This window comes from Alligator mississippiensis, chromosome 6 (assembly GCF_030867095.1).
Source record: "Alligator mississippiensis isolate rAllMis1 chromosome 6, rAllMis1, whole genome shotgun sequence".
Taxonomy (NCBI): domain Eukaryota; kingdom Metazoa; phylum Chordata; order Crocodylia; family Alligatoridae; genus Alligator; species Alligator mississippiensis.
Genome location: NC_081829.1, coordinates 84,432,065 through 84,459,427, shown reverse-complemented (window position 1 = coordinate 84,459,427; position 27,363 = coordinate 84,432,065). Strand labels below are relative to the sequence as shown.

The 27,363-nt window shown below is 41.2% G+C and overlaps 4 protein-coding genes across 5 annotated transcripts in view; 3 read left to right on the top strand and 1 right to left on the bottom strand.

Annotated features, from left to right (window-relative positions):
* The first annotated feature begins 124 nt into the window (after positions 1-124).
* LOC132251209 (EF-hand calcium-binding domain-containing protein 12-like) lies at positions 125-2,755 on the top strand. The gene is made up of 3 exons (XM_059730057.1): positions 125-699; positions 1,274-1,405; positions 2,076-2,755. Exons 1-3 carry the CDS (start codon positions 548-550, stop codon positions 2,323-2,325), a joined length of 534 nt encoding a protein of 177 aa, XP_059586040.1. The 5' UTR covers positions 125-547; the 3' UTR covers positions 2,326-2,755.
* CUZD1 (CUB and zona pellucida like domains 1) lies at positions 2,746-14,284 on the top strand (the record flags this gene model as incomplete). Its single annotated transcript, XM_019482838.2, has 9 exons — positions 2,746-2,824; positions 4,674-4,803; positions 5,036-5,250; positions 6,734-6,884; positions 7,781-8,001; positions 8,943-9,115; positions 9,853-10,238; positions 10,844-11,112; positions 12,882-14,284. Coding segments are annotated over 9 exons (1,797 nt in total), but the record flags the coding sequence as incomplete, so codon positions are not given.
* A 1,669-nt stretch (positions 14,285-15,953) lies between these two features.
* On the bottom strand, positions 15,954-23,816 carry C6H10orf88 (chromosome 6 C10orf88 homolog). Of its 2 annotated transcripts, none has more exons than XM_006267610.4 (6): positions 23,507-23,816; positions 22,505-22,711; positions 21,336-21,408; positions 20,547-20,750; positions 19,086-19,561; positions 15,954-16,519 (listed from the first exon to the last, which is right to left on the bottom strand). In XM_006267610.4, the coding sequence occupies exons 1-6, from the start codon at positions 23,668-23,670 to the stop codon at positions 16,291-16,293; spliced, it is 1,353 nt and encodes a 450-aa protein (XP_006267672.1). In that variant the 5' UTR covers positions 23,671-23,816; the 3' UTR covers positions 15,954-16,290. The 2 variants fall into 2 exon arrangements, with proteins under 2 accessions (XP_006267672.1, XP_019338384.1); XM_019482839.2 differs by lacking the exon at positions 23,507-23,816 and adding an exon at positions 22,822-23,448.
* Positions 23,817-26,382: 2,566 nt separating this feature from the next.
* The window catches only part of LOC102560426 (disintegrin and metalloproteinase domain-containing protein 9), a 47,686-nt gene continuing 46,705 nt past the window's right edge, over positions 26,383-27,363 (top strand). Inside the window, exon 1 of the mRNA XM_019482840.2 lies at positions 26,383-26,678. Coding sequence (XP_019338385.2) covers positions 26,609-26,678 — 70 coding nt within the window. The 5' untranslated portion in view covers positions 26,383-26,608. The remainder of the gene's footprint in view (positions 26,679-27,363) is intronic.

The following is a 27,363-nucleotide window of genomic DNA, read 5'->3' as shown; positions in this document are numbered from 1 at the left end:
AATTACTCAAGGATAGACATTTCATATGGTTACACACTAGACAACTAAGAGTCTGCTTGAAATGATTCTGAATATAGCAAGATAAGCTGGAAGAAATACTTCATTATTCCTTCTTAGATGGCCTAGCCATGAACTCGCATCCTCTTGCAATATGCAGTTAGCATTATTATTCTGTATTTTAACTTTTGGGAGTAGGCCTAAGCTTAGCATGAGTTTCAGAGTCATCAGTAGTTTCTTCAAGGGTCTTCATCATGGATGCTTCATGAGAATGGATGGTTTTGGCATGGGACGAGAAAAGGGACCATATTTTAGACAGCTGGGGTGCTCATGTGCCACCCATCCCTAGAACTGTGACTGTCATAACTGACCTGGTCTGTGGACTGTGGTCTGACTTGTTGTTCACAAAATTGTTCAAGGGCCACCTGCAAGATATTTCTTGCTGTGGAAGATGCAGAAGCTCTCACAGATCTAGCTATCCTCTCAAGTCCTGGGTTGCACTCTTAGCCCCAATAACCCTTCCATTAGACTGAGCAGATTTGGCCTTGAAATGGCTGAAATGTTTGAACTTTACATCATGGTGTGTTCTTTATTTGTAAATGACTGTTGTTTTGCATTCTTGGCTAGACCATATGATACAGATCTGGAAGATGACGACCAGCCTGAATGGATTACACCTGAAGTTTACTGGCAATTCCAAAGGTTTGCACCACACTAGGTATAATATTAGCAGGGAAGGAGGGAGATACTGGTTAGAAGGGAATTGGAACTCATCCTCCAAATGGTTTCTTCAAGGGTCTTCCTCATGGGTGCTCCATGAGAATGGATGGTCTTGATATGGGACAAGAAAAGGGACCAGGTTTTAGATAGCTGGGGTGCTCATGTGCCACCTATCCCTAGAACTGTGAGTCTGTCATGAGTGACCTGGTCTGTGGACTGTGTTCAGACTTGTTATCCACAAAACTCCTCAGGAGCCAAGTGCAAGAACCAAGTGTAGGATATTTCTTGCTGTGAAAGATGCAGAAACTCCCGCAGATCTAGCTCTCTTCTCAAGTCCCGAGTTGTACTCTTAGCCCCAATAACCCTTCCATTAGACTGAGCAGATTTGACCTTGAAATGGTTGAGACAAGTCAAACCCTCATTGTGCCATTTGCATGTACTTACTCTTTGGAAAATAAAGCGCTCTTAAAACCTAAGCTTGGGGCCTAAACTATCTGATAACTTCTTTTTAAAAAAAAGAAGACTGCTTGTTCTAAATTTATTCTGAATTTTACAGTCCCGCTAAGAAGAGCACTAGAGGGAAGAAAAAAAGGGTAAGATTTCCTGAGATCCAGACTGGGACAGCCAAGGACCTCTTCAGAACCAGCAGAGCATCAGATGCAGGGCTGGGGAGAAACGGAATGGAAAGGTAACATATACTTTTCCCTTTCTTAATGCCCTCTTGCTTCGATCCTATAATGATGAACACCGTGACAACCCCTGAGACTGATAGCTCTTCAAATTAGCTTTTCTCATGGTAATAAACTACAGAAAGGAAGGACCAGCCCTATTTTGACATCAAAATGATATTTGGGTCTACAGTGAAGTCCAGACCATTAGTGGTCTAGGTAAGACTGACTTCAGGGAAGGTAGGCAAGCAGCATATGGTAGAACATTCCTGAGCACCTTCTCACTGGGCTCTAACAAATCTATGTAACAATAATTTCACTGGGCATCTGCATGAGTTAGTATAGCAAAGTTCTCTGGAGCTAGGGCCCCAGAAAGCCTTGGGAGTTGCTGACTAGAAGTGACATGAATCTTGTCCAACTTCCATCCACCATTGAACAGAAGCAGGGAAAATGACTAGCAACAATTTGGGGTGATGTTCTGGCCATGATGGTCCAGGAAAAATGAAAGAAGTGAAGGATTTTTGTGGGTGATCTCTCTTATTAGATCAACTGTGTAGTTGGGAAGATCACAGATAAGCTTTTGGGTACCACAGGATCCTTCCTCAGGTCTCTGGGTAGCAGTTTGATTTGGTTAAGTAAAAGGCATTAGCTAAATCTGTAGTTGATGACTGACCATATTTTGTTTTGCAGGCAACTGCCAGTGACATCTACCCATTACTGCAAGACTGAAAACAATAGATTCTGGCCAGGTCAACAGCTGGATAAGCTATGTTACCTGCCCCAGATGAAGCCTGTCCAAGGACAGGCCATGTTCAAACACATCCATCAAACAAAGCCTGCCTACCCCAGCATCTACAACCCATATCGCAGCTGGCCAATCAACGAGCAGGGTTACCTAACCTATGGAGACATTGAGATTCAAAAGAGATACTTCATCTGATATGGTCTGAACAGTGATGCGACATGTGATCAAAACTTTGTAAACCCTCTGAAATCTCAGTTATCTTCTGGTTATCTTCAGACTATTTGAAATCAGGCTAAGGCATAAACTGTGGATTCCTATTATTCTCCATCCACCTCCTGTAGTGCTCTTGCCCTCTTTGAAGTGTGTGGTGCTTCAGGTGTGAATTATGGAAGACCTCATAGACTGAAGATGTTTTCACAGCTTGGTAAGGGAGAAAACATTAATGGCCTGCACTCCATCAAGGTACAATGCCAGCAGGCCTGAATGTGCTCCAGTATCCTCTAAAAAAAACCCCACCATATACTACTCAGTGAAGTTTCCCATATTGCCTTTGTGCGTAGTTCCAAGCCTACCTAGAAGAAAGACCTTCAAAAATTGTAATGTCCTTGGTCTCCTTTTAGTTTGGGCCAAGACATACTCTTCCATGATCCTGGGAACCTCCTCATTGCCAGTGTGTTTCTCAGCAAGACTTCAGGTAAATTGAGTACTGCAACACTGAACTTAGTCTCAACAGAGTAGTTTCATTCGTACTTACTGTTTTTATGAGTTACTTCTGGTTATCTGAGGTCTGATGTGGGCTAAGGAGTTTAGTATTGTTGCAGGATCAGAGCTTTAGCTTTTCATGTTTTTATGACAATGATAGGACAACAAAAATAAGACAATCCTACTTGTATTAATACAAAGAACTATGTAGTTTGCAGCTCCCTCCCTGTCAATGACATTCAAATACACAGTTAAAATAGTTGGAAATGGGAAGTGACAGCAACATCTTTATTCACAAAATTGTCTCTGCAAGTAAGATTTCATGCACTCAGAAAGTTTCTGGAGATATACTTTTCCCCTGCAGTAACAAAAACAGCCAACTGGAAGGAAATGGTACAGTTATCTAAACCTCTTGGCCTCTATGACCTTAGGGTCAAAGACCATTATCAAGTTCTCAGGTCATTTTTCTTGAACATGTTGGAAGAATTACATAATGCCTCCATAGAGAAGTTGTATACACAGCAGGCTTGTAACATTAATGTCACAAAGCCCAGTGCAGTGCTTACCAATGACAATGGAAAGGTGCTTTGTAACTTCAATGAACCCAGACCCAATACCAATAAAATTTGTCCAATATTATAATTTGCTTACGTAAAAAAGTCAGTATACCTGAACATTTTAGGTTTTGAATAGCAAATACACATAGCCTCATCAATAACCATGCCACAATGCACAAAAAGTTCAGGACACCTGTTACTTTCTCATTGGTATCTACTGCTTATATTTGAAGGTAATAAAAAGTACATAAAGCTACAATATGATGATTATATGTAACAGAACAATTACGAAATAGCAGACGGTATATAAAGAGTTAGCAAACAGGTCATATTCTTACCAGCGTTCTCAAAATGAAGGCAGTCAGCCAATTCATTCTCTTGCTTCTATTAATTGCTTCATCTCTTGCTGAAAATAACTCTCTAGACTTGCAAGGTATGAAAAACTAAAGTGGATAACATTTTTAAATCCTCTTTTGCTTAAAATGCTTCAGAAATTTTAGCTAGCAAATCTTGGCTAGATGTTAAATTATATTTGTTTAATCTGTATTTAAGAAATAATAAAAAATTCCCTATTCTTCTGTGCTATTAGTGATCTGAGTTAGCTGTTCATTAGTTAATATTTGGCTTTTTTGTTATAGGTTTCAGTTGTAAATAACCAATGAAACAAGCCAAACTTATTGTTACCTATAGCTGTAAGCCTCCCTCTGCCAAGAAAATCAAATTTCAGATTAGTTTTGTTTTTAGATATTGGGCTTTATATATTAATGTGAGTATTGTATTCGTGTCATGGAAGCCTGTACTTCAGCTGTAAAACTCCATGAAGTAAGGGGCTCAGAGTGACGGTTTGAATTGGTATCTAAAGTGAAGAGCTTCGGTCAGTTGGAATCACAACGATAGCAATTGGATTGTCAATTTGGAGACCTAGTTCTGTGACCAGCATTTTACACACAAAATGGCAAATAGGCACTTTAGGATAGCAGAGAAATAACTTGGACACAAAAGACACCTCCCCATTGTCTTTGGGAAGCATTGGATTAGTCTTTGTGACCTGACTGTTACATGTCTGGTGCGTACACAACTTCTCTATGGAGGCATTATGTAATTCTTCCTGCGTGTTCAAGAGAAATTACCTGAGGACTTGATCATGGTCTTTGCTCTGAGTTTATAGAGGCCAAGAGGTTTAGACAACTGTGGCACTGTATAGTGCAGGTTCTCTCATTTCAAGACAAGATAACTCCATACATGCTGTGTTTTTCTTTTTTGTTTTTTGTTTTTTGAATGCAGCAGGGTGTGGTGCCAGTCTTGGGGAAGACAGTAAAGCATTTCCAATTGATCTGTATTCAAATGAAAACTGCACCTGGAAAATACAGAGACCAGAAAACAAAGTCATACGGCTCATTTTCTCCTATTTTCAGTAAGTATTCGTTCTCAATACCATCCTAGTACTTTGCTCCATTTCATTTGAATAATTATAGAGAATAATTTTTAAATATGCAATGAGCCTAACTCAATAATTTCAGAATATTCAGTGCTAGAGTTAGGCCTCTCCTGTCTCTGAACATCATTGTTGTTGTTGGCACAAAATTGCTTATGGAATCAGTGTTACGTTGAGGCTTCTACTTATTTATTGACGTGTGTTTTAATAGACTTGACCCTTCTGCAAGTTGTGAAATGGAAAATATTAAAGTGTACGATGGCCCCACAAGTAATTCAACTCTGCTAGGACAAGTATGCAGTAATATTGACTCCATTCCAGTATTTGAATCCTCTTCAAACAGTTTATCTTTTCAAGTTACAACAGATTCCACGGACCTTAAACGGAGCATCTTTGTGTTCTATTATTTTTTTCCATCAGGCTCAAGTAAGTCGTATGAAAAGCAGTCGAAATCGCACTTGATGCTTAAATCTTAATGCTGCCTGTTATCGTAATAATGTTCTGCTTTACTCCAAAATGTTGGGCTGATGCCCTGAAATATATTAATGGGATCACAATGGAATCATGTCCAGATTTCCTCAGCCCACCAAGAGTTGTCCTGATGTAAGGCCTGTTTTAAAAATTAACAGAGGGAAGTATCTTATGTCCCTGTCTTGCTAATTTACCACATGAATTCTAGCATTAAGCCATAATGTCAAGTTGAACCAGAGAATATCTTTTAGAAAGAAATTTTGTCTTGTTTAGGGGCTTGACCCTGCTTCCATCATATCAGTGGTAAAATTTCCTTTGATTCTTTGGTGCTGGATTAAGACTTCACTGGTTTTCTTTTGCAGAAAATGCACCTCATCTTTAGGCAAATTGGTTTAGGGGTTAGCTATCCATGTTAAAAATGTATACTTCATTTCCAGTTGCAGCTTGTATTTTGGATTTTGATACTTCTTTTTCTGCAAAATAAAAAGACTTCAACTTCAGAAGTCTTCTCTTTAGGTCCATGCATAATCTTGAGCATAGAACATATCCAAGTCAACTGTTACATTTCTTTGAGGTAGTGGCCACATACAGATGTTTAGTTGCTACCGGGAGAATCACAGCTCTCCCAGTAGAAACCACAGGTGTGCAGACGCTCCGTCGTTTAATTCTGGAGCAAAAATGACCGTGCTGGAACAAAAATAACCTGACTACAACTACTTCGGCTTCTCATACCAGAGTCGCCAGCATAAGAATGGCAGGACTGGAGCAGCCCATGGTTTTCCCAGACAAAGATCAACCCAGTTGCTGGAAACGCAAGGAGCAGGAGAGAGCGGGCCACTTCAGACTGAATGCCTGCTCCCTCTCCTGGAGAACCATTTTGAGTGGTGGAAATTTTCCACTATGAGATATGAACATGTGTATGTGCCCAGTGTCTCCCCAATCTCCTTTTATGATAGGGTACATGTGTTTTATTATCCTTTCCCTAGAACTGTGCCCTACATCACAGTCTGTCCTCAATGACATTTTGTTCTTACATACCATGGATCCTTTTCACTTTAATACTATAAAGTAAATATCAACAAAGCTCATATGGAAACAGGATAAAACTAGACCAAGTACTTTGCAGTACACCTCAGCTTAATAAAAATATGCATTGCTGCATAAAAGAGAACGCTTCTCAATTAATGAATTGGTCTCCTCACTGAATATTATTTTCATTAAAAGCTTTTGGCTCTTAAGTGATAACATCCTAACAGCAGTTTAAAACTGACATCAAACCTGAGTATGTAGCAACCTGCATGCATAATACCTGAACAGATGCTTCAACCTTGAAAGTAGGATTCCCTGAAATAATACAGTTAATTCCTGTTGTGGCCTAGGTTTTGATTTCTGTTTTTATGAGTCATTACTAGTTTTTCTATCTATTCCTTCTTTTCAGAAACTGAAGACTGTGGGGGTCTCCTTACAAGTCCTGAAGGAACGTTGACCAGCCCCAACTACCCCAAACCTCATCCAGAGTTCACATACTGCGTCTGGCGCATACAAACAGCAGAAAACTCAAAGATAAATTTAACATTTACTGACCTATTGTAAGTAGCTGCTGTGTACAGCTAGTGACTTCTTTGTCATTCTGTTAAAAATCATCATTTTATCATCAGGGAGTAACAAGTGTTTGCAGAGGTTTAGGTCATTGTGGCACCTTTTAACAAAAGTTGCCATGATGCAAATTTAGACTATATTACAATAATTTTCCAAAAATGTTATACATTATCTTAGTGCTGTTGTATGGTTTTCTTCAGTAGCTAATACCGGCAGGAGTCTTTAAGAGCTGGTGGAGGAAATGCATTGAATATAGCTCATCAATGTTAAGGTTTTCAGTAACCAGTGTAGCCACACTGGTGCAGAAAAAGCAATTCAAAACCCTAGCTCTACTGATTCACTTGTACAAATTTAAAACTCCATTTGCACAGGTGACCTATATTTCCACTAGGGACTGGTACACTTAGTACCTGTAGTAGCAATTACAAGCTTAGTATAAATAACATTTTAGAGACATGATGTAGGAAAGATGTACGTAACTGAGAATCATGTGCCTAAGTAGTCGAAGCAGAGAATCGTAACAGGCAAATTGGCACGGAAATTGATCTACTGTCTGATCCCTATGGGTATTTCTACCTAGGGAAGTAGTGTAGGCGGTGGGTATAGTAGCTATACTGCTGCTGACCATCCTATCCCTGCCCCATTCCTCAGAAAAAATCACTCTCAGCTAGGTAGCTGGCAAAGCAAACAGACACAAGCAACTACACAGGTTGAAGTATCTTCTGTTACAGCTTCAGTGGAGACCTTATCTGTTCTCCATTCTTCTACTTCATTTAATTGGTATTCTTTAGATACATTTTCCTTTGTACAGTATTCTCTCTCCTGTCTTCATAATATTATTAAAACTCATTATGATTATAAATATTATTATTCTCTGTGTATACAGCCTAGAATTAGATCCAAACTGCAAATTTGATTTTCTTGCAATCTACGATGGCCCCTCCACAAAGTCTGGTTTAATTGGACATGTCTGCGGTCGCAGCCGGCCCACATTCGAATCTACTTCAAATACTATGACTATTGCACTGTCTACAGACTATGCCAACTCTTACAGAGGATTTTCTGCGCACTACACCAGTATTCCCCTGCCAGCTCCTAAACCCAACAGTAAGGCACATTTTATTTTTATGTTCTAATTTTGTGCGTCTCCTTGAAATGCAAATACACGTCTTTCATGATTCTGCCTTATTTTAGGGATTTTGGCCCTGCTGCCTGACACTCATCTCAAGGGTGTAAAGTTCATATTTGTGTTATATCAAAAAATATGTGCTGGGTTTGTTCCCCGGTACAGGAGAGGAAATTACTTCAGAAAAGATACTCTATGACTTATTTGAAATTATGATCTAATTTTAGATGCCTTCCTATACAAAATCTTACAGTTGCAAATGCCCTGCTGCCAACTAAACACCTCTGCAACCATGGGAGAAGTTAGCCTGATAAATCCTGGTTTTAATATAACCTCTGATACATATTGGAGAAAGTTCTATAAGACCTAATTACTCTACATGTGCAGGTGCTTTGGTCTTTAGAAAGGGAAAAGAGCAGAATTCACATATGTGGTTCCTGGAGGCATTAGGACTGTGAGCAACAGAAGAATGACAAATACCCTAGCATACTGCTTTGCTGTCCTCACTTTTTCTACAGATGAAGCATTTGGTCCATTAGAGCTGCTCTGCTGTTGGTGGTGAATGCAAGGGGAGGTGGGTCCATTGATAGACTCCTGGCTCACCATCAACTCCTTCTGCTGCCTGGAGCTCTGAAAACAATGCTAGTCCAACTGGCTGCCTCGTACATGGATGCATGGGTGGGTGAGGAAGAAAAAGAGTTCCCTCCGCCTGTTTCCTCTGTGGGCAAATGCCTGACTTCGGTCCTGGAATTCTAAAAACCATGACATTTGAAATGAGGGGTTCAGGCTGTTGCTCAAGAGGCAGGGAAAGTTTCAGATTGTCCTTTGCCAAAGAAGAGATATTTCAGGTCAACACATATGAACTACTGAGAGACATATAAAGCAATTCCACATTAACTTCCTTTGTTCTTTGTTTTCTCAGCATCCCTTACTTGTTCTTCAGACATCATGACAGTTGTTTTAAGTGACACTTACCTGGATTCACTTAGCTACAATGAAAATAATTTACAGTTGAATGATCCGACTTGCAGACCAATTTCAAGAAACCCAGTGATATTTTCCTTCCCTCTAAACAGCTGTGGAACAGTTAAAATGGTAAAGACAATAAGTGACCATTTCTGAAAGTATATGTAAAAGGGCTCATAATATATTCATTTTGTTGGATACCTGATTACAGGGTTTCAGACTGGAAATAGGCAGAACCACTTTTCCCTCTACAACTGACCTGGGAATCAAACTAAGGTCCCATCTCAGCCAGGACTGAGCTCAGCTGTGTCCATGACTACTAGACAGTGTTTGATTCTGCCTTTAGTCTGTATTTCCAGAGGTGACACTATATTTGGCAATGGGAGCATTAAACACTCATTGCAGCCAGTATGTATTCCGGCAGGACAAAGACCCAGAATTTGGGGATTCTCCATCAGTTAGCTGAGGGTCATTCACATGTTGATGGCTCAGAGAAAGATACTGTTTAGGATAAGGATGGGGGTGTTCTTTATTTTTTTTCATTTAGGGGTCAGTTCCTCATTTCTGAGACATCGTAGGTTTGCTGCTGGTTATCTTGTATGTTGGTTTACAATGCTTTTTCAAAGTATTGAGACCTGAAAGGAGGACATTTTTTTTTGTTAGTTTTGTAGCTAACACCTGCAGGGCTAGGTAATGGGGGTACCAGTCCCAAGTGCCCATTTAAAGGGTGTGCAAGAATGGCAGCCACCACCACTCTCAGCTGAGCTGGTGCAGCCACCACAGCCAGCTCAGCCCCTGCTGCTGCTGCAACCCCTGGCACAATTCCTAGGCTTATCCTAATGCTTTCTATGTATTTTCTTTTGCAGAAGGAAGGTAATAGAATTACTTATACCAACCTCATCGCAGCATCACAAACTGGTGAGATCATCACTCGTCAAAAAAACCTGCAGATTTTTGTGAAATGTGAAATGGAAAACAATTCAACAGTGGAAATTATGTATGTATCGGAAGATGGTGTAATACAAAACTCAAGCGCTCTTGGTAGATACAATGTTAGCATGTCGTTCTATGAATCAGATTTGTTCACCAGGCCTATATTGGATTCTCCATACTACATAGATTTGAACAAAACCCTCTTTGTTCAAGTTAGTCTTCATTCCACCGATGCAGATCTTCTGGTGTTTGTTGATACCTGTGTGGCATCACCCAATCTTGATTTTGGATCGCCCACATATGCCTTAATCCAAAATGGGTAAGAAGCTAAATTAAATTGTAATTTGTTTATTAAAATGTAAAAATAGGCATGCTGTATGTGTAAAATAGTATTGCAATTGTTTTTATAATAGCATCAAACTATTTCCCTTTGTAAGAGTCATTATGGGGTATAATCAGGCCAAAATTGAAATTCTGTAAATTATATTTCTGAGATCCTCCATGTATTTTCTTCAGTTGATTTTTACCTGAAACCTCCATTTCAAAAACATTCCCGTATTGTTCACAAAAACAGGAATCACGGTCCCATGCCCTCTGTGGGGGTAGATCAAGAAATTATACATCAGCAATAGGTGAAAGAAGACCCTAGTTTAACAGCCTGATACAGCTAAGCATGCTAATTAAATGGATTACACTGCTGTAAATCAGGGGTTGACAACCTTTCAGTAACAGCAGGCTACAGGTAGCACTTGCTAGATATTCCAGCATTTGCATGGCACGTTCCTACACAAAATTTAAACGGGGGAAAACAATATCATTTTTTCATGCCTGGCAGGCCAGATAAAATCTCTGCCAGCTAGATTCATCCAGGTTGCTGACCCCTGCTGTAGATCACTTTAAACAGAATTGCAAATTGTATTACAGGTGTATTAAGGATGATACTTATATGAATTACCCACTGCTTCAGCACTATGGCAGATTCAAATTTAATGCCTTTGAGTTCCTGAGAAACCATGCTTCAGTGTACCTCCAATGTCAAGTTTTAATTTGTGACAGCAATGAGAGTAATTCTCGCTGTACTCAAGGCTGTGTGCCTAGACAGAAAAGAGATATTTCTTCATACAAATGGAAAGCAAATGCTGTGATTGGACCCATCCGCCTGAAACGAGATCGCAGTTCTGTAGATCACTTAGGTAAGCATGATATGTAAACTGAGAACTGTGTGTTACTGTCACGTGGTAGAAATCAGGAGTAATGCTGCTGAAGTGAATTGAATTATATTAGTGTGAAATTAGAGTGAGAATAGAATCAGGATGGAAAGGATTTGATGAAAGAAGTATTTCATTTGTGTTTTGAAAGAGCTCACAGGTACTTTTCAAAATTGAGAGAGACTGGCTTATCTTCCAGTATAAGACTTTAAAGCAATGACCATTAAAGAAAAAAGAAATAGATTATCTGAGCGCTTAGGTAGACGCTGGATCTCACCACAAGGAGCGTTCGTGAGCTATCAGTGCAAAAATAAGACTTCAGATATTCAAATCAAATCATGATTACCAAGACACCATTCTTAGACAGAATGAGTGTTTGCGTGCCTCTCATTGCCTGAAAAAGTGGGTAGATTAAAAAAAACAAACAACACATTATATATTACAGATATAATCTTTGCTATAATTTTCATTCAAAAAGACATCTAGTACTCTACTCACATAAATAAGTGTTCAGTTTCTACAGAAAAGCATTTAATGTTTACAATCAGAATCATATATTGTTGAATCCAAGGTAGGTTAAATCTCCTTGAACAACACATAAAATAAAAACTACTAAGGATAGGAACTTGTGGGGGGGGGAGGTGGGTACAGGAACCAATTCAAAAACAGAAAGAAAGAACTTTTAATTGAAGCTGTATATTTTTATGGATTATATGTGACTTATTGACATGTATCTATCATACAAAGTGAACACCCAGTAAGGCAAAACCATTTTTCAGAGACAGGACCAGTACTGAGAGGCAAATGTAGGTCAGTTTAAAACCATGAAAGAGATATTTTTAGGAAGCTTGGCACAACAGTAGCCTATGCTATATATTTGGCTCCAGCTTTTCATGTGGAAATTTTAAATTAAAAAAATACTACATGCTTTCCAAGTCTAGATCTCTTTATCCCATATGTTAATCATTAGTCCTGTTGACAAAGAAATAGTAATATTAATATGTGCTTTACATTATTATGACTATTCTATTTTTGTTCCAGCAGCATTTACAATGTACTCAATCCTGTTGTTGTTTATTTTGTGGCTGAATATTGGCCCCCTATATGTTAGGATCTGTCACTCGTTTCAGCCCCAAAGAAAGCAGAGGATTTTAAAGCACTGCATAAACACTAAAAAATCCTCACAAAACCCTTCTGAAGAACATTAATATAATGTTGCATTAGTCAGTACCATAATCTTAGCTTAGATTTTCAGCTACACCACGTTAAACTTTCCCCTTAAAACCATTAACAGAAGAAATGATACAAGCATTCATTCATAATATGCAGTTACTATATGAATATTACATATTAAGTCATATACTGGGAACCACTCCTTAAAGGACAAATGTGACACATTAACAACACCTAATTTTAAATAACTGGTTTTGGGTTTTTTTTTTAAAAACCCCAAACCATAGCTATTGAGAAACAAGAGAAATGGTGAAAGAGCAATGCTAGAAAACCTAGTGTAGTTGAGTAACCTTGCTGAGAAATAAATAACAAAGGTTTTTCTGTGTTTATTTTTGCTTTTAAATGAAAAAAAAACCACAAATGCAACTCATTGCGACAAGGTCAATACATGCAATCTATTCCAAGGCACCTCTGAGGCAACAAAATATCTGATAAAAAATGTATAATGCATTTCTCTCAAGCACTAGATAATTTTTCCACTGACTTCAACCATTTTTTGTTTTGTTTTTTGTTTTCTGTAGAGTCTCTGTCTGAAGTGCATCCTGGAAAAACCCAGAACCTGCAGCAAAACAGTTTATATATCTTTTCATTTATGATATTGGCTACAAATGTTGTTATCTTGGTAGCTGTAATAGTGAAACATTACATCAAATGCCAGTCAGAATATAAATACCAGAAGCTACAGGGCTATTAGCAGGTGCCCATATTAGCCATAATAGTGCAGTGTGGAGAGAAGTATATTGTCAACTTTTATTCAGGTGTGTTAGTGGTCACCAATAAAATATTCAGTGTTAAATAATCATCATACTTTGACTTGTTCCAGTGGTAGTATTTGAATGCACTCTACATAGGAGTAAGTCTCAGGACCATTTAGGCATTGCAGTAGAATCAAGCTGCCTATTTACTGATGTTTCTTGCACAGAATTCATTAAATTTGCATTTTATTACTGCCTATTTCTGGCCACATCTAATTAACTTATTGCCTAATGAACTGCACAGTAAACATCTCAGCATCTACACATTCACACCTATTAGGGCACACAAAATAATAAACTCCACAGCAGGGTAGTACTTGTATTTACTCATACAAGCTGTGCAGTCTGTAGCACTGCAGACCCGCCTGCAGTGCCACACACCAGATATTCAGGCATTTCCCACGCTGCTACCTTGCAGTGTGGGGGTGGTTTTTTTGGTCCCTGGACACAGTCATAGACACTTACCAGCTGGCTGCGGCACAAGGGTTCTAGCTCAGCACTGGAGCACCTTTGTCTCCCAGCCAGTCCCCCCATAGTGCATTGAGCCTGGTTGTAGCAGCCCTGGGCTGGCAGGCAAGCCCCCTGCCAGCTGGGGCTGCTCTGACTGGGCTCCATGTGCTGCACGCGAATACACTCCAGAGCTATGCTCTGGATTTATTTGCTCCCAGGCACACGTTCAAACAGTGCGCCCAGGAGCAAAAAACTTTAGAACATAAGCTCCAACATTTATTCATGTACACTTACTGCACATGTAGATGCACCCTCTGAGTAGATGTTTAGATTTGAGCTACAAAGCCCAAAATGCTTAGGGTATATCTTTCAGGAAGAAAGGTCCCCATCTAGAGCTTTACTCTACATCCTGCATTTTCCTGAGATGCTGGAACTAAAGTTCCTGGTTTTAAGCAAAAGGGTGACTTACTAAGACATTCTCTGTGAATTGTCCTTCTTGTGGATCTGACTACCTGGACCTGCAAACCTTCAAGGAACATGTTTTTTTTCTGCAGTGGGAGAGAATATTAGGTATGGTGGAAAAAGAAGAGTACGTGGGAGCAAATATGTGAAGGATCCATGCAAGCTCTGAACGGTTTTTCCTACTTATACTTCTATAGGTGTTTGTACATAATTTTAAAACATTTTTGCTATCTTAACATAATACAATTAAATCAAACTGTCTGTAAATCAGTCAGTCTTGTCTGTTTTTCTTCTACATGCTGTCAGATGGATGGGAATAGAAATATTTAACAGGTAGAAGGAAACTAGCACACAGTGTAGGTAAGAACTTCTGCTGTATTATTATTTCTGACCCTCTTGAAATTTAAAGCAAACTTAATGAATCTGGAACTTTAATTAAAAAATAAGCACCTATACACATGTATAATCGAGTCTGCTGGAGCTTTCTAATCAGAATGCTCCAGCATCTTATGCATTCACCCCCACATTTCAAAATGGCAGCAGTAAAGCTTGTTAGCAGCAGTTAACAAGTAAAGCTTGTTAACTATAGCCCCTGTTGCCATTTTGAAACATGGGATGCTGAATATATGAGACGCTGCAGGCATTTTAATCAAAGCAGCTCCCAAAAGCTGCTTTAATAAAAATGCCCCAAATTACCATTATGAGAAATGGAACAGGAAGTAACACTTTAGAAAAACATTTGACCTTTTCCTGTTTTCAAAACCAGCATATATAGAACATCTGTAGTGTACCCCAGGGCACTAGACACCCTCTGGCATTCTAGCCTTTCTTTATTCTCCCCAAATTCCAGAGTAACAAACAGGAAAACAGCAAATGAAACAGGTGTCTCCAGACAAAGCATGATCTTCTGTTTGACACAGCGGGGAAGCATTTAAATGTACCTGTGCACTGCCCACTTTGTAGAACTTACACCTATTACACATTAGAGTGACTACCTTTGATAAAAATATTCCCCTGGCCCAGCATTGCCAAAATGCAGCAGTCCACACATGAAACAGATGGATTCTGGTACTTTGGTTACCTATATATATATATATATATATATATATATATATATATATATATTATAGCTCTTGGTTTCTGGTCCCCGCTTCAAGCATCCGTATTTGCTGTAACAGAGCACTATGGAAAGAAATGAATTCATAAATTGGATATTTTTCCATCCCCAGGGAGTACCTCAACAGTAGGTTCCATCCTGTTTCTAGTCTAAGTCTTTAAGTGAACAGCTTCTGCAGGAGGCCTTGAAAGTTCCTCTTACTGTATAGCATAGTAATTACACCTCTAATGAAAGGAGGGAGATAGGGCTTTGAATTACTTTAGAGGAGAGAGAATGGAACTATACATCTCCTCCCCCTAGTGCACTAACCACTAAACTGCTACAGAAAGCAAGAGGACAGAGTAGCACCATTTCCTTCTGTGTTTTGAGAAGGGTGACCCAGTTCTGTTTCTTTAAGAAATGGTGAAAAAAAGATTCCAAGCATGAAACCCACAGGATAAAAAGCAGCAGGTGGTAGAAAAGCACTGAATTACATGCCTCTCCAGGGCCTAGGTAAAAGGAATGATATGAATTAAGACACACCTAATCTTTAGAAATTCCTATTAGTTTCTGAAGGCCAAGCGTGTTGGTTGTTATGGATTCCATTCTTAAGCTGTCTACCTTCCTCAATACACCGATTAGAGAGCCCAGACAATTAACACAGAGCAATGGATTCTACCGCAGGAGCCAAGTGACTCATTCCCACTATGAAGCTCAGCCCAAGAAACTATAACAAGCAAAGGCAATAGAACAAAACTCAGAAATCTCAGTGGAAATATATTACTACAAGATTTAAACCCCCCCACAAAAAAGGACAATTCAAGTAAACATAAATAGAAAAGATGCAACTCGCTTTATTTGGAGCGCATCTTTCATAATTCATGCCGAGGCTGACAAGGTGTACTAGAGGTGATATTTAACAATACTTTTAAAATAAATAAGCCAAAAAAAGACATACACAATTTTTACAAGTATGAAAAAATACCAATATTCTTTACGATTAGATCTTTTATAATAATAACAGCTGTGTACAATACCGGGCAGAGTTACAGTAACAAAGGCAAACAAAAAACATTGAGATATTTTATAGTGACATATGTATAATAATAAGCTTATCACAAAAGTTGCCCTTGAGAAGTACTTTTAAGGTCTTCTATCTTTCAAAGACTATCTCTCTCCATTTGAGAATCCTTCTCCAGAGTCATAGTGTTCCTGTGAGACTTTGTTTGATTTTGAGTTCTGAACCAAGTCTACTAAGAGAACAATTTTATTATCTATGTGTTCCTGAAGGTTCTGAATCCGGAGATCAATATAATCCATTAGTTTTTTCTCCATCAGGTCCATATTTTTGGAGATGATCTTTTCCAAATATGAACAAATAGGCTGCTGCTCCAGTCTGTAGCAAATAAGAAGGAATACGATAATAATTTTAGATCTCGTGGTGGATAACGCTCATAAAAGGGGATTCTAGGATCTGTAGGAAGAGCCCTGGATTTTTAAATTAGCAACTGATTTCCTAGAATGAATTATCAGCAGGAACACTCATGGGGAAAAAAAATTAACTTCAAAACTACATCCACGTGTGACAGCTTGTGTTCTTCACATTTGGGTTAAGAAATAGAAGTAGTACTCTTAAACCTTCTATAAAATAAGTTTGGATTAATTTTGCCCAGCACACCTTACAGTTGTGTATATTATTTATAGGTGTAACTGAACTAATTTGTTACACCTAGAAAAACCATGACTAGAAGGGACCTCATGAGGCCACTTAGTTAGTCCATCCCTCTGCTCCAAGGCAGGATAATCTGCATTGAAACCATGTGTAATAGGTGTTTATCTAACCTATATGTAAAAACCAATGCCAGTAATGGAGATTCCACAGGTTTCCTAGATACTCTACTATTCTTAGATTTAGAAAGATTTTCCTCGCGTCTAAACTAGATCAGCAATTCTGTCTTTTATTAGTGCACTTAAATTCCTAGGTAGGCATAACACTTTGCATTTGTTGTTATTAAGCTGAACTCTATGTATTCTAGGTAGTTTCTCCAATTTGTTAAAATTGGAGATCATTAGAAAACTGCAAATCTTCTTGAATTCTAACCATGTTTTCCAAAATGCTTGCAGTCCCTTCCACCTTTTATATTTATTACATTTGCAAAGGATAGAAAACACATTCTCTGTTCCTTTATCCATGTCCTTACTAGAAATTCTCTATAGTGTTGGGCCCAGAGCAGACCCCTGAAGAAACCTACACCCTTCCAGTTTGATAGTTGCCCACTGCTGGATGTTCAGCTTATACCAATAAAGCAGCTTTCTGGCCAGCACTCCTTCTCCCTTTATCATTTAATTTAGTCTTTAGATAGTAGATAGGGGTGTACTGATAAAGATTTTCTTGGCCGATACCAGTAGCCAATTAACCAGCCATATTAGCCGATACTAATCCAGTAACTGATTTACAGGAATGCAACTGGGCAGCTTGAAGAGCAGCTCCCCGTAGGTAAGTCTGTGGAGGGGAAACGATGTGGGGTGGGGGGAGGAAAAGTGGCGTTGGAGGGGCGGGGGGTGCGGGCAGATTGAGGTCCCCACAGTGAGGAAGGTAGTGGGGCAGGAGGCACTGCCCAGCCAGGCGGTGAATGGGACCTGGGGCTAGGGCGGGGAGTGAGACAGATCCACATGTGGATAAGCGTCCTGGTGCTTAAAATTGATGGTGGGTGCACCTGAAATAAAGCTCATTGAATGAGCTGTAATTCATGTGCCACTGCCACCACTGTTAAGCACAGGAACAGTTTTAACTGGAGCAGAGCCCAGTGGGGCAAGGGTAGATGCAGGCTGCCTGCTGAGGGATTGGGACTCTGCTCTGCTTTCTTTGCCCCGGGGACCCTGCGCTGGCCACGTGCCCCCTGCCCACCTGGCAACAGGAGGCACAACTTGCTGTCCTCACTGTTGCTGGGTGGGCAGGGGGGCACATGGCTGGTGCAGGGCTCCTGAGGTAAAGGCAGCAGAGCTGAGAGCCCTGAGCCCACAGTGGGCAGCCTGTATCTGTCCTGCGCACAAATCTGGGGGAGTACATGCCCCCCCACGCCTCTGCCAGAGGGTGCATGAAGTGGCAGGGAGTCATGCCCCCGGATGAGCTGCCTGCAGCTCTGTCGTGTTCCCCACCCCAGGCCCCATTCACTGCCCTGGCTGAGCAATGCCTCCACCCCCAGCCCCTACCCCACTCCCTCCCTCACTGTAGGGGCCTTGATCTGCACCACCCCCATGCCCTTTCCCCTCTACAGACTTATTTGCAGGGTGCTGCACTCCACACTGCCTGGCTGCATTCCTGGCCATACACATGCATGTGACTGCACACATGCACGTGGTGTTCAGGGGCCCAGAAGGTATATTATATTTAATAGTGAACATTGGCTACACTGGCCAAAAAAAGCCAAAAACTGATGTTAGTTTTCCTTTTATCAGTGATGATCTGATATGCAACCGATAGATCAGTACACCTATAGCAGTAGATTTAGTTATTTGGCTAGCGTCTGTCTGAAAATGCAGGGAACATATGTAGGTGAGAAATAAGCTGAGGAGAAAAATAAGAAGAAATAAGCTGAGGGGAAAAAATGCAGAAAGAAGCACAAGACGGGGAAGAGGAAAGGGAAAAAGATCCAGGTTAAGGGAGAAAACATTTACCAAACTGAAAAAAACAAAGAAAACTAGTAATAGGAGCATGTCAACATCTACCAGAAAATAAAAGAAAAATGGGTGAAGACAAATATGAAAACAGGAGTTTGCATTTAATGTATTCAAATCAATATTTTGTTAATGTTACTATGATCAGTGTTCACAAGTTTCTTATACCTTTAGCTGCACGGACTCAGAGGGCTGTGGTACCAAGACTGAAGAAGTACTTTTACTTGTTACCAAGTAGTCCAAAAGCTATTAGAAGTTGAGTAAGTGTTTAAGACTCAACTTACCTGACATTTTGAATGCCTTCTTCTTTAACTGTTGTGCTCTTCTCAAAGTGCTTATTCCTATCTTCTAACCGAAGGTGACTTACTTGGCCACATAAATTCTGAAGAAAAGGAAGCAGCAGCCCAGAACTAGGCATATTTAGGACTTCACTTGCTTGATCTGGTATTATTGAAGACCCCATGATTGTACAATCTCTCCCAGGAAGAAGAATGCTCTGCTGGGCCCTTTTAAGTTCTCCAAGATCAGAGGTATTCTTTCTGCTGGGTCCCTGTGCATTCAGGTCAACTTGTCTTTTTAACTCTTCAGAAACTGTTTCAGCTGTCAAATAACTGTTAAGAGGACAGGGTCCATTGGATGACTGGTCTAATGATCTTGAAGCAGATGTATTGTTCAATCCCCCTATTGTACCAATGTCTCCAAAAACAGGTTTCTTGTTTCCCAAGATACACTGGAGTTTGTCTCCAAGAGACAAACTGTTCTGATAGAAATAAGAACATATAAATATAAAACTAATTAAGTACATAGGGATAAGATATGTTCTCCCCCACAAAAGTTTTAAACATCTTATAATATGTCAAGTAACTATAACGTTCCCCACAGCTATGTATGTAAATATTTACTGAGAATGAATGAGATAAAAGAGTCTCATCAAAATGGAAATTGTGTACTTGAAGTTTCTTTAGGGGAAAAAAGAAAACCTAAACAAATTTACCAGATTTAAACAAAACAAAAACGAGCTGTGAAAGTGAATGCATACACTTTGAGAAGATTAGATAGCAATTTCCTTTCTAATGAGCCATTTTTGAAGCAGATTTTTACCATTTTAGGTCCCTACTCCGAGCATGTTCCTCTGTATGGGAGTATATCCATGACAGAAATTATACTAACAATACTCTTTTTTATTTGGAGGGAAACTAGATGCAAAGACTGTCTACACTGCTAATGGTTACGTGGAGGGAAAACAGATGAAGTGTAAAATTAATGGGAAAGAGTTTGGTGCTAGATCAGGAGCGAGAAATTTTGTGCAGAGGGCCACTTAGTGAGTTTTGGCAAGCCTTCGAGGGCCGCATGACAGGCAGCCAGGGGCAGATAAATATTAATTTTCTAAATTTTTTAGGGGTCCCATGGGCCAGATGGAATGGCCTGGCAGACCGCATCCGACCTGCGGGCCGCATTTTGCTCACCCCTGTGCTGGATTCTTAGAGTTGGATCTTTATCTTTTGGAAATCTTTTGTTCCCAGGTCAGATTTAGATTTAGCCATCATTAGGACATGTTGCAAGTCTCATAAATGTCCCCAGGCTTTTTCACTGGGCTCATAACAGATCTGGGTATAAAGTGGCAAGAAGTCTGTGTTGGAGCTTTACTCAATTAAATGAGTCTGGAATGCGATTAATATTGGCCCAGAATGCAGAGTTCTGAGCTAATTCTTGTAAGTTTAAATAAAAATGATATGGTGACTTACCTTCTGCTGACATTTAACCATATCCATCAGCTGCTGAGCACCTGGAGATAACTTTGAGCCCATGGATTCCATTATCATTTGCACTCTGTTTAGATCTATGCTTGATCCTAGTGAAGGAAAATCTGCTGGTTTTGAAGAAGCTTTTCTCACCTTTACTACAATTTTACTGATGAGTACTGTCTGTTTTTCACCAATAGAAACCAGCTATTGCAAAAAAGAGAAAGCAATTTTTTAAAATTAGAAAAATTAGATTTTGAAATTAATTTCCTTTGGGAATGTGCATTCAGTGTAATACAATTTAGGAAGTTAAATCAGCTTCTCTTTTCCACCAGGGTGTTATTTTAAATGTGCTTCATCCTGCACTTATTCTTAGAAATAATAGTACTCCAACAGAATTTGAGCGCAGATGAACTGCAGAATCAGTTACAACCCAAGAGCATGATTAGACCTGTTGACTTCAATATGATTCCACATGTCAAGGTATGACGCATGCACCTGTAAGATCAGATTTATATATTTAGCCTGTACACTATTTTTTCTGGTTAGCAATTCTGTTTCTTTAACAGCATATTATTTTTTTCACACATACAAATGACTTAAAGTATGAGATGATGATCTGAATTGAGAATCCCAAAATTAGAAGCCATCTATATTTAAAGGTGCTTGCTCTACAGAATTATAAACAACTGTTTTCATTTTACATAGATGATAATGCAAAAAAAGGAATATTTCTCAAATAAAACATTAAAAAAAAGCAAGAATTAAGACAATTTTTGTGGAACTTCCTACCTTAATTCTACAAGCGGCTGTGGGACACTCCAATTTAAGATACTTTTTGTATAAAGTAATCCCATCACTTTTACTAGAAAAATAAAATAAATGAGCTGTGAAGTCTCTCTGTGGCAAAATACTACATAAAAGCTTTGTATAAGAGCACAGAAATGGCAGTTAGTATATTTAATAACAAGGAGAGAGCCAAGTGTCATATCTTTTAATGTGCTTATCTTAACAGTGAAAATCAACTTGGTTTGAGGAACACAGAATTATGGGGAGGGAGTGGGAGAAGATAGAGAGATTATTACAAACCACCAATGAAACAAACAGATTTGCTCTCTAGAAAAAACTTAAATTGATAGAACAGAAATGTGTTAATCTTATGTTTTCTTTGCAGACATATTTAATCGAATTTTTTAAATGATGCTTAATGACTTTTGGGAGATACTACTGAATTAATATTTTAAGTCACTGCAAGCAGTAGCTAATGTCCTGGCACTCAGCCTTCCTTCTGTTTAGCATGCACCAGACAGTGGGTGTGCAAGCCACCATACTGCTTTGATAGTGATTGTAGATGCCCTCAAGAGGGCCAGAGAAGTGCGGCGTTTGGGATCATTCATTTCTTAGCCTCTGCTGAGGCTGCCAAGAAGGTGCAGATTATGCTAATGGGTTTTCAGAGGCAGCTATCAACCTATCAGACTTGGATAAACATGGTCACCAGACACGGGCTGCTGACAGACATGGGGGTGCAGAAAAAAATAACGCTTAATTTTCAGCTCAGCATGCCTCTGCACTGAACACAGCACATGCCCAGGAGCATCGTGTCAGTTTGACCCGGCTGGCCTAGCATCTATATAGATCATGTGCGTTAGAGGGGCTTTTTGGCACTTTTATCTAATAGCCGATTCAACCAGCTATTAGATAAAAACGCAAAAAAAGCTCCACTGAGGCACGCGATCTATACAGACGTTGGTGAGCCAAGTCAAACTGATGTGGTTCCTGTTCCAGTAAAGTGCTGGGGATTTTTTCCTGCCGTGTCTGTCAGCAGTCAAAACCTACATTTCTACCAGCAATTTAAGAGCATGCTATCTCATTCCCAACCCCCTAAGCTGTCCAGTTTTCATACTGTAGGGAGTTAATAATGAAGATAGTGAAAACAGAGCCCGTGACACAAAGCCACTGACCTGCCGCCCTGGACAGTGCAGACGTGCTCTCCCCTGCTTGTCCCGCAGTACTCTTCTCCCACGTACACTTCCATGTTTCTTGCCTCACTGAGAACCCCAACGCAAGTGATTTCCTCACGGCCCCGAGGATCGCAGTGCAGGTACAGCACACAAGGAGCGTCACTTCCGTCAGTGGGTAAGCACCTCTCCAAAACAACCGAGTCCTCACTAGACGGGGCGAAAGGAAGTTTAAAAAAGAAAAACAGCAGGTAAGCGCCTGTCATTTGGGCCGAGCGGTACTCCAGATAATTGTTTACATGCTGAAAGCAAGACAGCACTTCATCTGAAACCCTTTGTCACTCAGACGGGACGTGATCGACGATTGGGGCGGCTCCAAGGTCCTCTGCCGGCGTCTCTGGAGCCGGAAAGGGCGGCCACTCTCCTCCCATCCGCGATGCCAATGCTACGCTGCTACAGTGGGGTTTCTTCCCCCTTCTCCTCTCCAGCGCCGTCAGGAAGCCGAGTTTCCGCCGGGATCTGGTCTTCGATTAAACCCGCTGCCTCCCACGGGGAGGTTGGGTTCCCAACTCTGACCGAAGCTATTATGGGAGATTTTTTTTCCCTGACGAGACGTCAGGTCGTGAATTGTACTGTTCAACCCCTCCCCGACATCCATCTCCCGGACTGCTCTCCATAGTCACCGGGAGGTCAACCTCGATTTCACCACCCAGGGAGGGTCAGCAGTCCTAGTGGGGAGCAGGCCTAATTTGGCACGTGCCCAAAGCGCAGGGCTGGGGTTGGCCAGCCCCCGCATTTCTTGGGGATCTGTCAGGCATGTGCCCACCTTGACCAAACATGGGGCAGAAGAAGGGTCCCCCCCAGCCTGGTTCTGTGGTGGGGACAGGGGGGGCCACAGGGACAGGGGGAGGCAGCGCCCCTCCACCCTCCCCCAGCGCCCCCTGGCGGGCGCAGTCCCACACCCCAATGCGCATGCGCGCGCCGCCCGGCGGCCCTCGCCCTCACCTGGGTTCGGCTGGCCCCAGTGCCTCGCTCGCCGCCGCGTCTTCCGGCAGCAGCCGCACCAGGCCAGCCAGGCCCCCGCACTCCCAGGAGCAGCCGGCGGACAAGCGCGGGGATGCGGGAGCGCTGCTGCTGCAGGCCGCGTCGCCGCTCAACACCGCCGCCATCGCAACCGTCTCGCCAACCGCCGCCGCCGCGAGCCGTGCCGGGCGGAACTGATTTCTTGCGGCGCGCGTTGCTTGCCGGACGCTCCTCGGGGACGGACACTTCCGGCACGGGCACGTCTAGGGGATGGGTCTAACTGGTTCCCGTGCGGCCGGCACAAGGGCGCATGCGCGGAATCGGCGCTCTCCGGGGGGGGGGGTGCGCATGCGCGGAACCGGTGCGCTCTCCTCCCCATATGGGAGTGGTGCGCATGCGCATGGTCGCATGGGATGGAGGAGGAGGTTGCAAGGTGCCTCCCTGGGGCCGGGCGTGGAGGTGGGTGTGCTGTGGGTGCACACTGTAGTCTGCTGCGTGTGAATCCGTCCAGCCTTTCCTCTGTGGCTGCAGGTGCATGGGGAGCAGCCCAGCACTATAGAGCAGCAGCTCCCAAACTCTGAGAGGTTGCACACCACCAGTTTAAAACGATGCACCCTGAAGTACCTCCAGCAAATTTCTATCAAATAAACTAGTTATAACAAGTGTATTAATGTGTACCACTGACAGGTAGTCTGCCTACCACGAGTGGTACGCATACCGCAGATCAGGAGCCACTGCTACGGAGCACTTCTAGTGAGAACCACGATAAAGGAACAGGATTCGTGTTGTATCATTTGCAAATGTAATACGTTTAAAAGTTGGAAGGGATTGCAACCATTTTAGAAGAATTAAAATGATTTCCAAACTTCTAATGATCTCCAATTTTTACAAATAAGGAGAAACTACCTAAAATACCTAGGGGGGAAGAGTCCAACTGGATGCAGCTGCAAGTGCGGGACCTCACTGCGCTCATGGTGCGGGTGGGTGACGCTTTCCACGATGATGTTTTTGTGTCACGAAACAGTTTAATGAAGACTAGGGTTTTTGTCCTCGGACAGTGAGAGGCATGAAGGGTGCCGCGTCTGAGGGCATTTTGACGTTGCTGTTGGAAGGGGTGAGATGCTACTGTTTTCTCCCCTGAGGATCTGTTGCCCTGCGTGCTTTGATTGTGCTGCTATTGGGGTCACTGTTGAAACATCTCTCGGTTTCAGTACTGCCACGTCCTGCGGTATCTGGTCCCAGAAAGAGCCTTGTGGATGACTAGGCTAGTGTCCTACTCAATACAACTGTCAGTGTTACACGTGGTCCGTGACATTGCGGTCAGTGCAGGCATTCACAAGATGTGCAGTTAAAGACATGCACTGAACCTCTGGACTATCAGGTCCCATCTGCCTGTCCCGGCCTCCACCCTGCATCAGACAAGTCTTATAGGAATTACCACACTTCAGGGAGAGTCAGTGCTGTCTCTATCCTGATTTTTAGGGATTTTAATTTCATAGCAAAATATAAAGATGACTTAAGCTCGCCTCTCAGCTATCTGGAGTATCTGAACTAGAGTGGGGTAACTAAAAAAAAAAATGCAAATCTACCTGACACTGTAGCTGACAACATATTTGCATAGCTGTAAAGACAAAATTGTACGAGTGTGCCCTAACAAGTGTACATGTGTGTTTTGCAGTGCTCCAAAGCAGTTTGAGGCACTGCAAATCACCTGCAGTACACGTGTGATGACTTGCAGCATGGAGGGTTTTTTTGACACCAGACTCTCCTAGTGTCAGAATAAAACCACCACTGAAAAAAGTGGTGGGCCCACACAGCAGCATTGTTCACTGCCAGAAGGGGAGCCTGGCAGGCAGGAGCCATGCTCTGGCAGCTGGCTAGGATTCAAGCAGCTGGCTCAGAGCCACTGCTGCCCTAGGAGGTCCCCGGGGACCTAGGTAAGATGTTGGCCCCGACCTTCCCTGCCCCACCTGGGTCCCTTTGCAACATGCTGGACCTCATGTGCAGGGGCATGCCCAGGGGCAAATAGCAGCAACACAGATATATGCTGCTGCTATTTGTCCCGCAGGAAACGCGTACCCCTACACGTGTGCGGTTGTGGGGATGTGCCCTTTGTGTGCCTTTGAAAGCGTTGAGTCAAAGATGTAGAATAGCCCCTTTTTATAATCCCTATTTACACAGGGTTTATCAGCAGTCAGGGCAAAATGAATCTTAGGATAACTAGTAAAACCTCAAACCAAAAGTATCTCGTTTTCATTAGGAAATGTTGTGGCAAGAAGATCCTACTGTTAACTAACATTGTTTTCAAATTCTTTGTCCAACCTTAAAACTTTTCCTTGAAACTTTTAATTAAGATGTGGCATATCAAAGAGATTATTTGCTCTTGAGAAAATAAAAAATACCTCAAAATCACATTTTGATTAAGGCTTTTTTTCCTTCGGAGGGACAAAGAGGTGCACCATAAATATATATATTTTTTAAGATCTCTGGATTACATGGTTAATGTTTAAATGGTTTCGGTGTGTTTATATTTTCAAACAGTTTTACTGAAATGAAACTTGCATGCAGCTTTTAATTCAAAAGAAAAAAAGGCTAGAAACTGAATTTACTGGTAGATTTTAAAGCTGCATTTTGATTGATCTGGCTGTGAACAATATCAATACATTTGTCATATCAAGATAGCGATGTACTTTTCCTGTGTCGTACTTAGACATTGTTTCTAATCTTCAGCCTCAAAGAAAGTGTTTAAAATGAACTGGTTCAATCTTGTCATCTTTATAATACTGTTGTTAGCTGGCTTCCTCCAATCAGCGTTTAGAAATGTGTTGCTTTTTGTTTGTTTAAGTCACCTAACCAGTTTTTTGCAAGGTTAACCGAGAAATTTGAGTTGCTCTTTCCTTTGCACTGTTGAAATATGTGAAGCACTTTCCCAGTGCCTATTGTTTGCCTTAACCACAGACAGCTTTAGGTAGTTTGCTTCTTAGTTCATTTAGGGGAAACTGCTGCTAAGGGCAGTGCAACCAGGTATCTAGTACTTCCTTAAACTTCTTAGTAAAAGAAATAGCTTCTTGAAGATATTTAACAATGTTAAAATGCTGCCTTCTTTTGTTCATTTTTGGACTAATGCTTCTTGGAAAGTGTGTGCTTACAGCAGGTGAGTTCCTAACTTTGTTTTTTCATTCAGAAAGTTGGTCCAAATTATGTTGTTATGGGTGAGTCCCGGTCCAGTGCTCTTCACTGCAGAAAAAGTTGTGCAGTAGAAACATATCTAAAAAGGGACTGTGGGATAATGCCCATAGTTTTTATTTTTTTCTGTGAGACAGGTGTGTACGTATGGTATGTTCTTTTGCTGTTTTGTTGGTCAGTGTACATAATTAGCAGGCTGACTTGTTTTACCACTTGGAAGGACAGGAATTCAGAGTACGCTGATCCCCGGCAGTGTTATAATGTGAATTTATGATTGGATTCCTTAATTTCACTTTGAATCACAGAAGTGCTTAAATGATGGTGTTTAAATTGTTGTCCTACATAAGATACAAAGCAGTGTTTGTGAGAGGTGCAAACACTGTAAACCTCATGGTATGGGGAAAAGTAAGACGTCCTTCTGCAATATGGGGGAAATACCTCTTGAAAATAATTGTGCATTTTCCATTTATTTATTTTCATTTAGGATTCATAGTAGCATATATACATATGGAGTATTTGTTAGAGGGCTACGTGTTTGTGACTAGATTACAAGAATATTGTTTGTACTCCCTTCCCCTTCTATTACCGAGGTATAAGTTAGAGTAGTATGTTTTAAAAATGACTTCAGTGCGTATCCATGATCATACTGCGGG

What these genes read in the sequence shown, in the direction of transcription:
- LOC132251209 (XM_059730057.1), top strand. Translation starts at nt 548, where the DNA reads ATGGCTGAAATGTTTGAACTTTACATCATGGTGTGTTCTTTATTTGTA. An exon ending in GTTTACTGGCAATTCCAAAG is followed by an intron (nt 700 to 1,273) that starts GTTTGCACCACA and finishes TGAATTTTACAG; the next exon opens with TCCCGCTAAGAAGAGCACTA. An exon ending in GGGAGAAACGGAATGGAAAG is followed by an intron (nt 1,406 to 2,075) that starts GTAACATATACT and finishes TTTGTTTTGCAG; the next exon opens with GCAACTGCCAGTGACATCTA.
- C6H10orf88 (XM_006267610.4), bottom strand. Translation starts at nt 23,670, where the DNA reads ATGGCGGCGGTGTTGAGCGGCGACGCGGCCTGCAGCAGCAGCGCTCCC. An exon ending in TGCACTGTCCAGGGCGGCAG is followed by an intron (nt 21,409 to 22,504) that starts GTCAGTGGCTTT and finishes TTATTTTTCTAG; the next exon opens with TAAAAGTGATGGGATTACTT. An exon ending in GAAGGCATTCAAAATGTCAG is followed by an intron (nt 16,520 to 19,085) that starts GTAAGTTGAGTC and finishes TATTTGCTACAG; the next exon opens with ACTGGAGCAGCAGCCTATTT.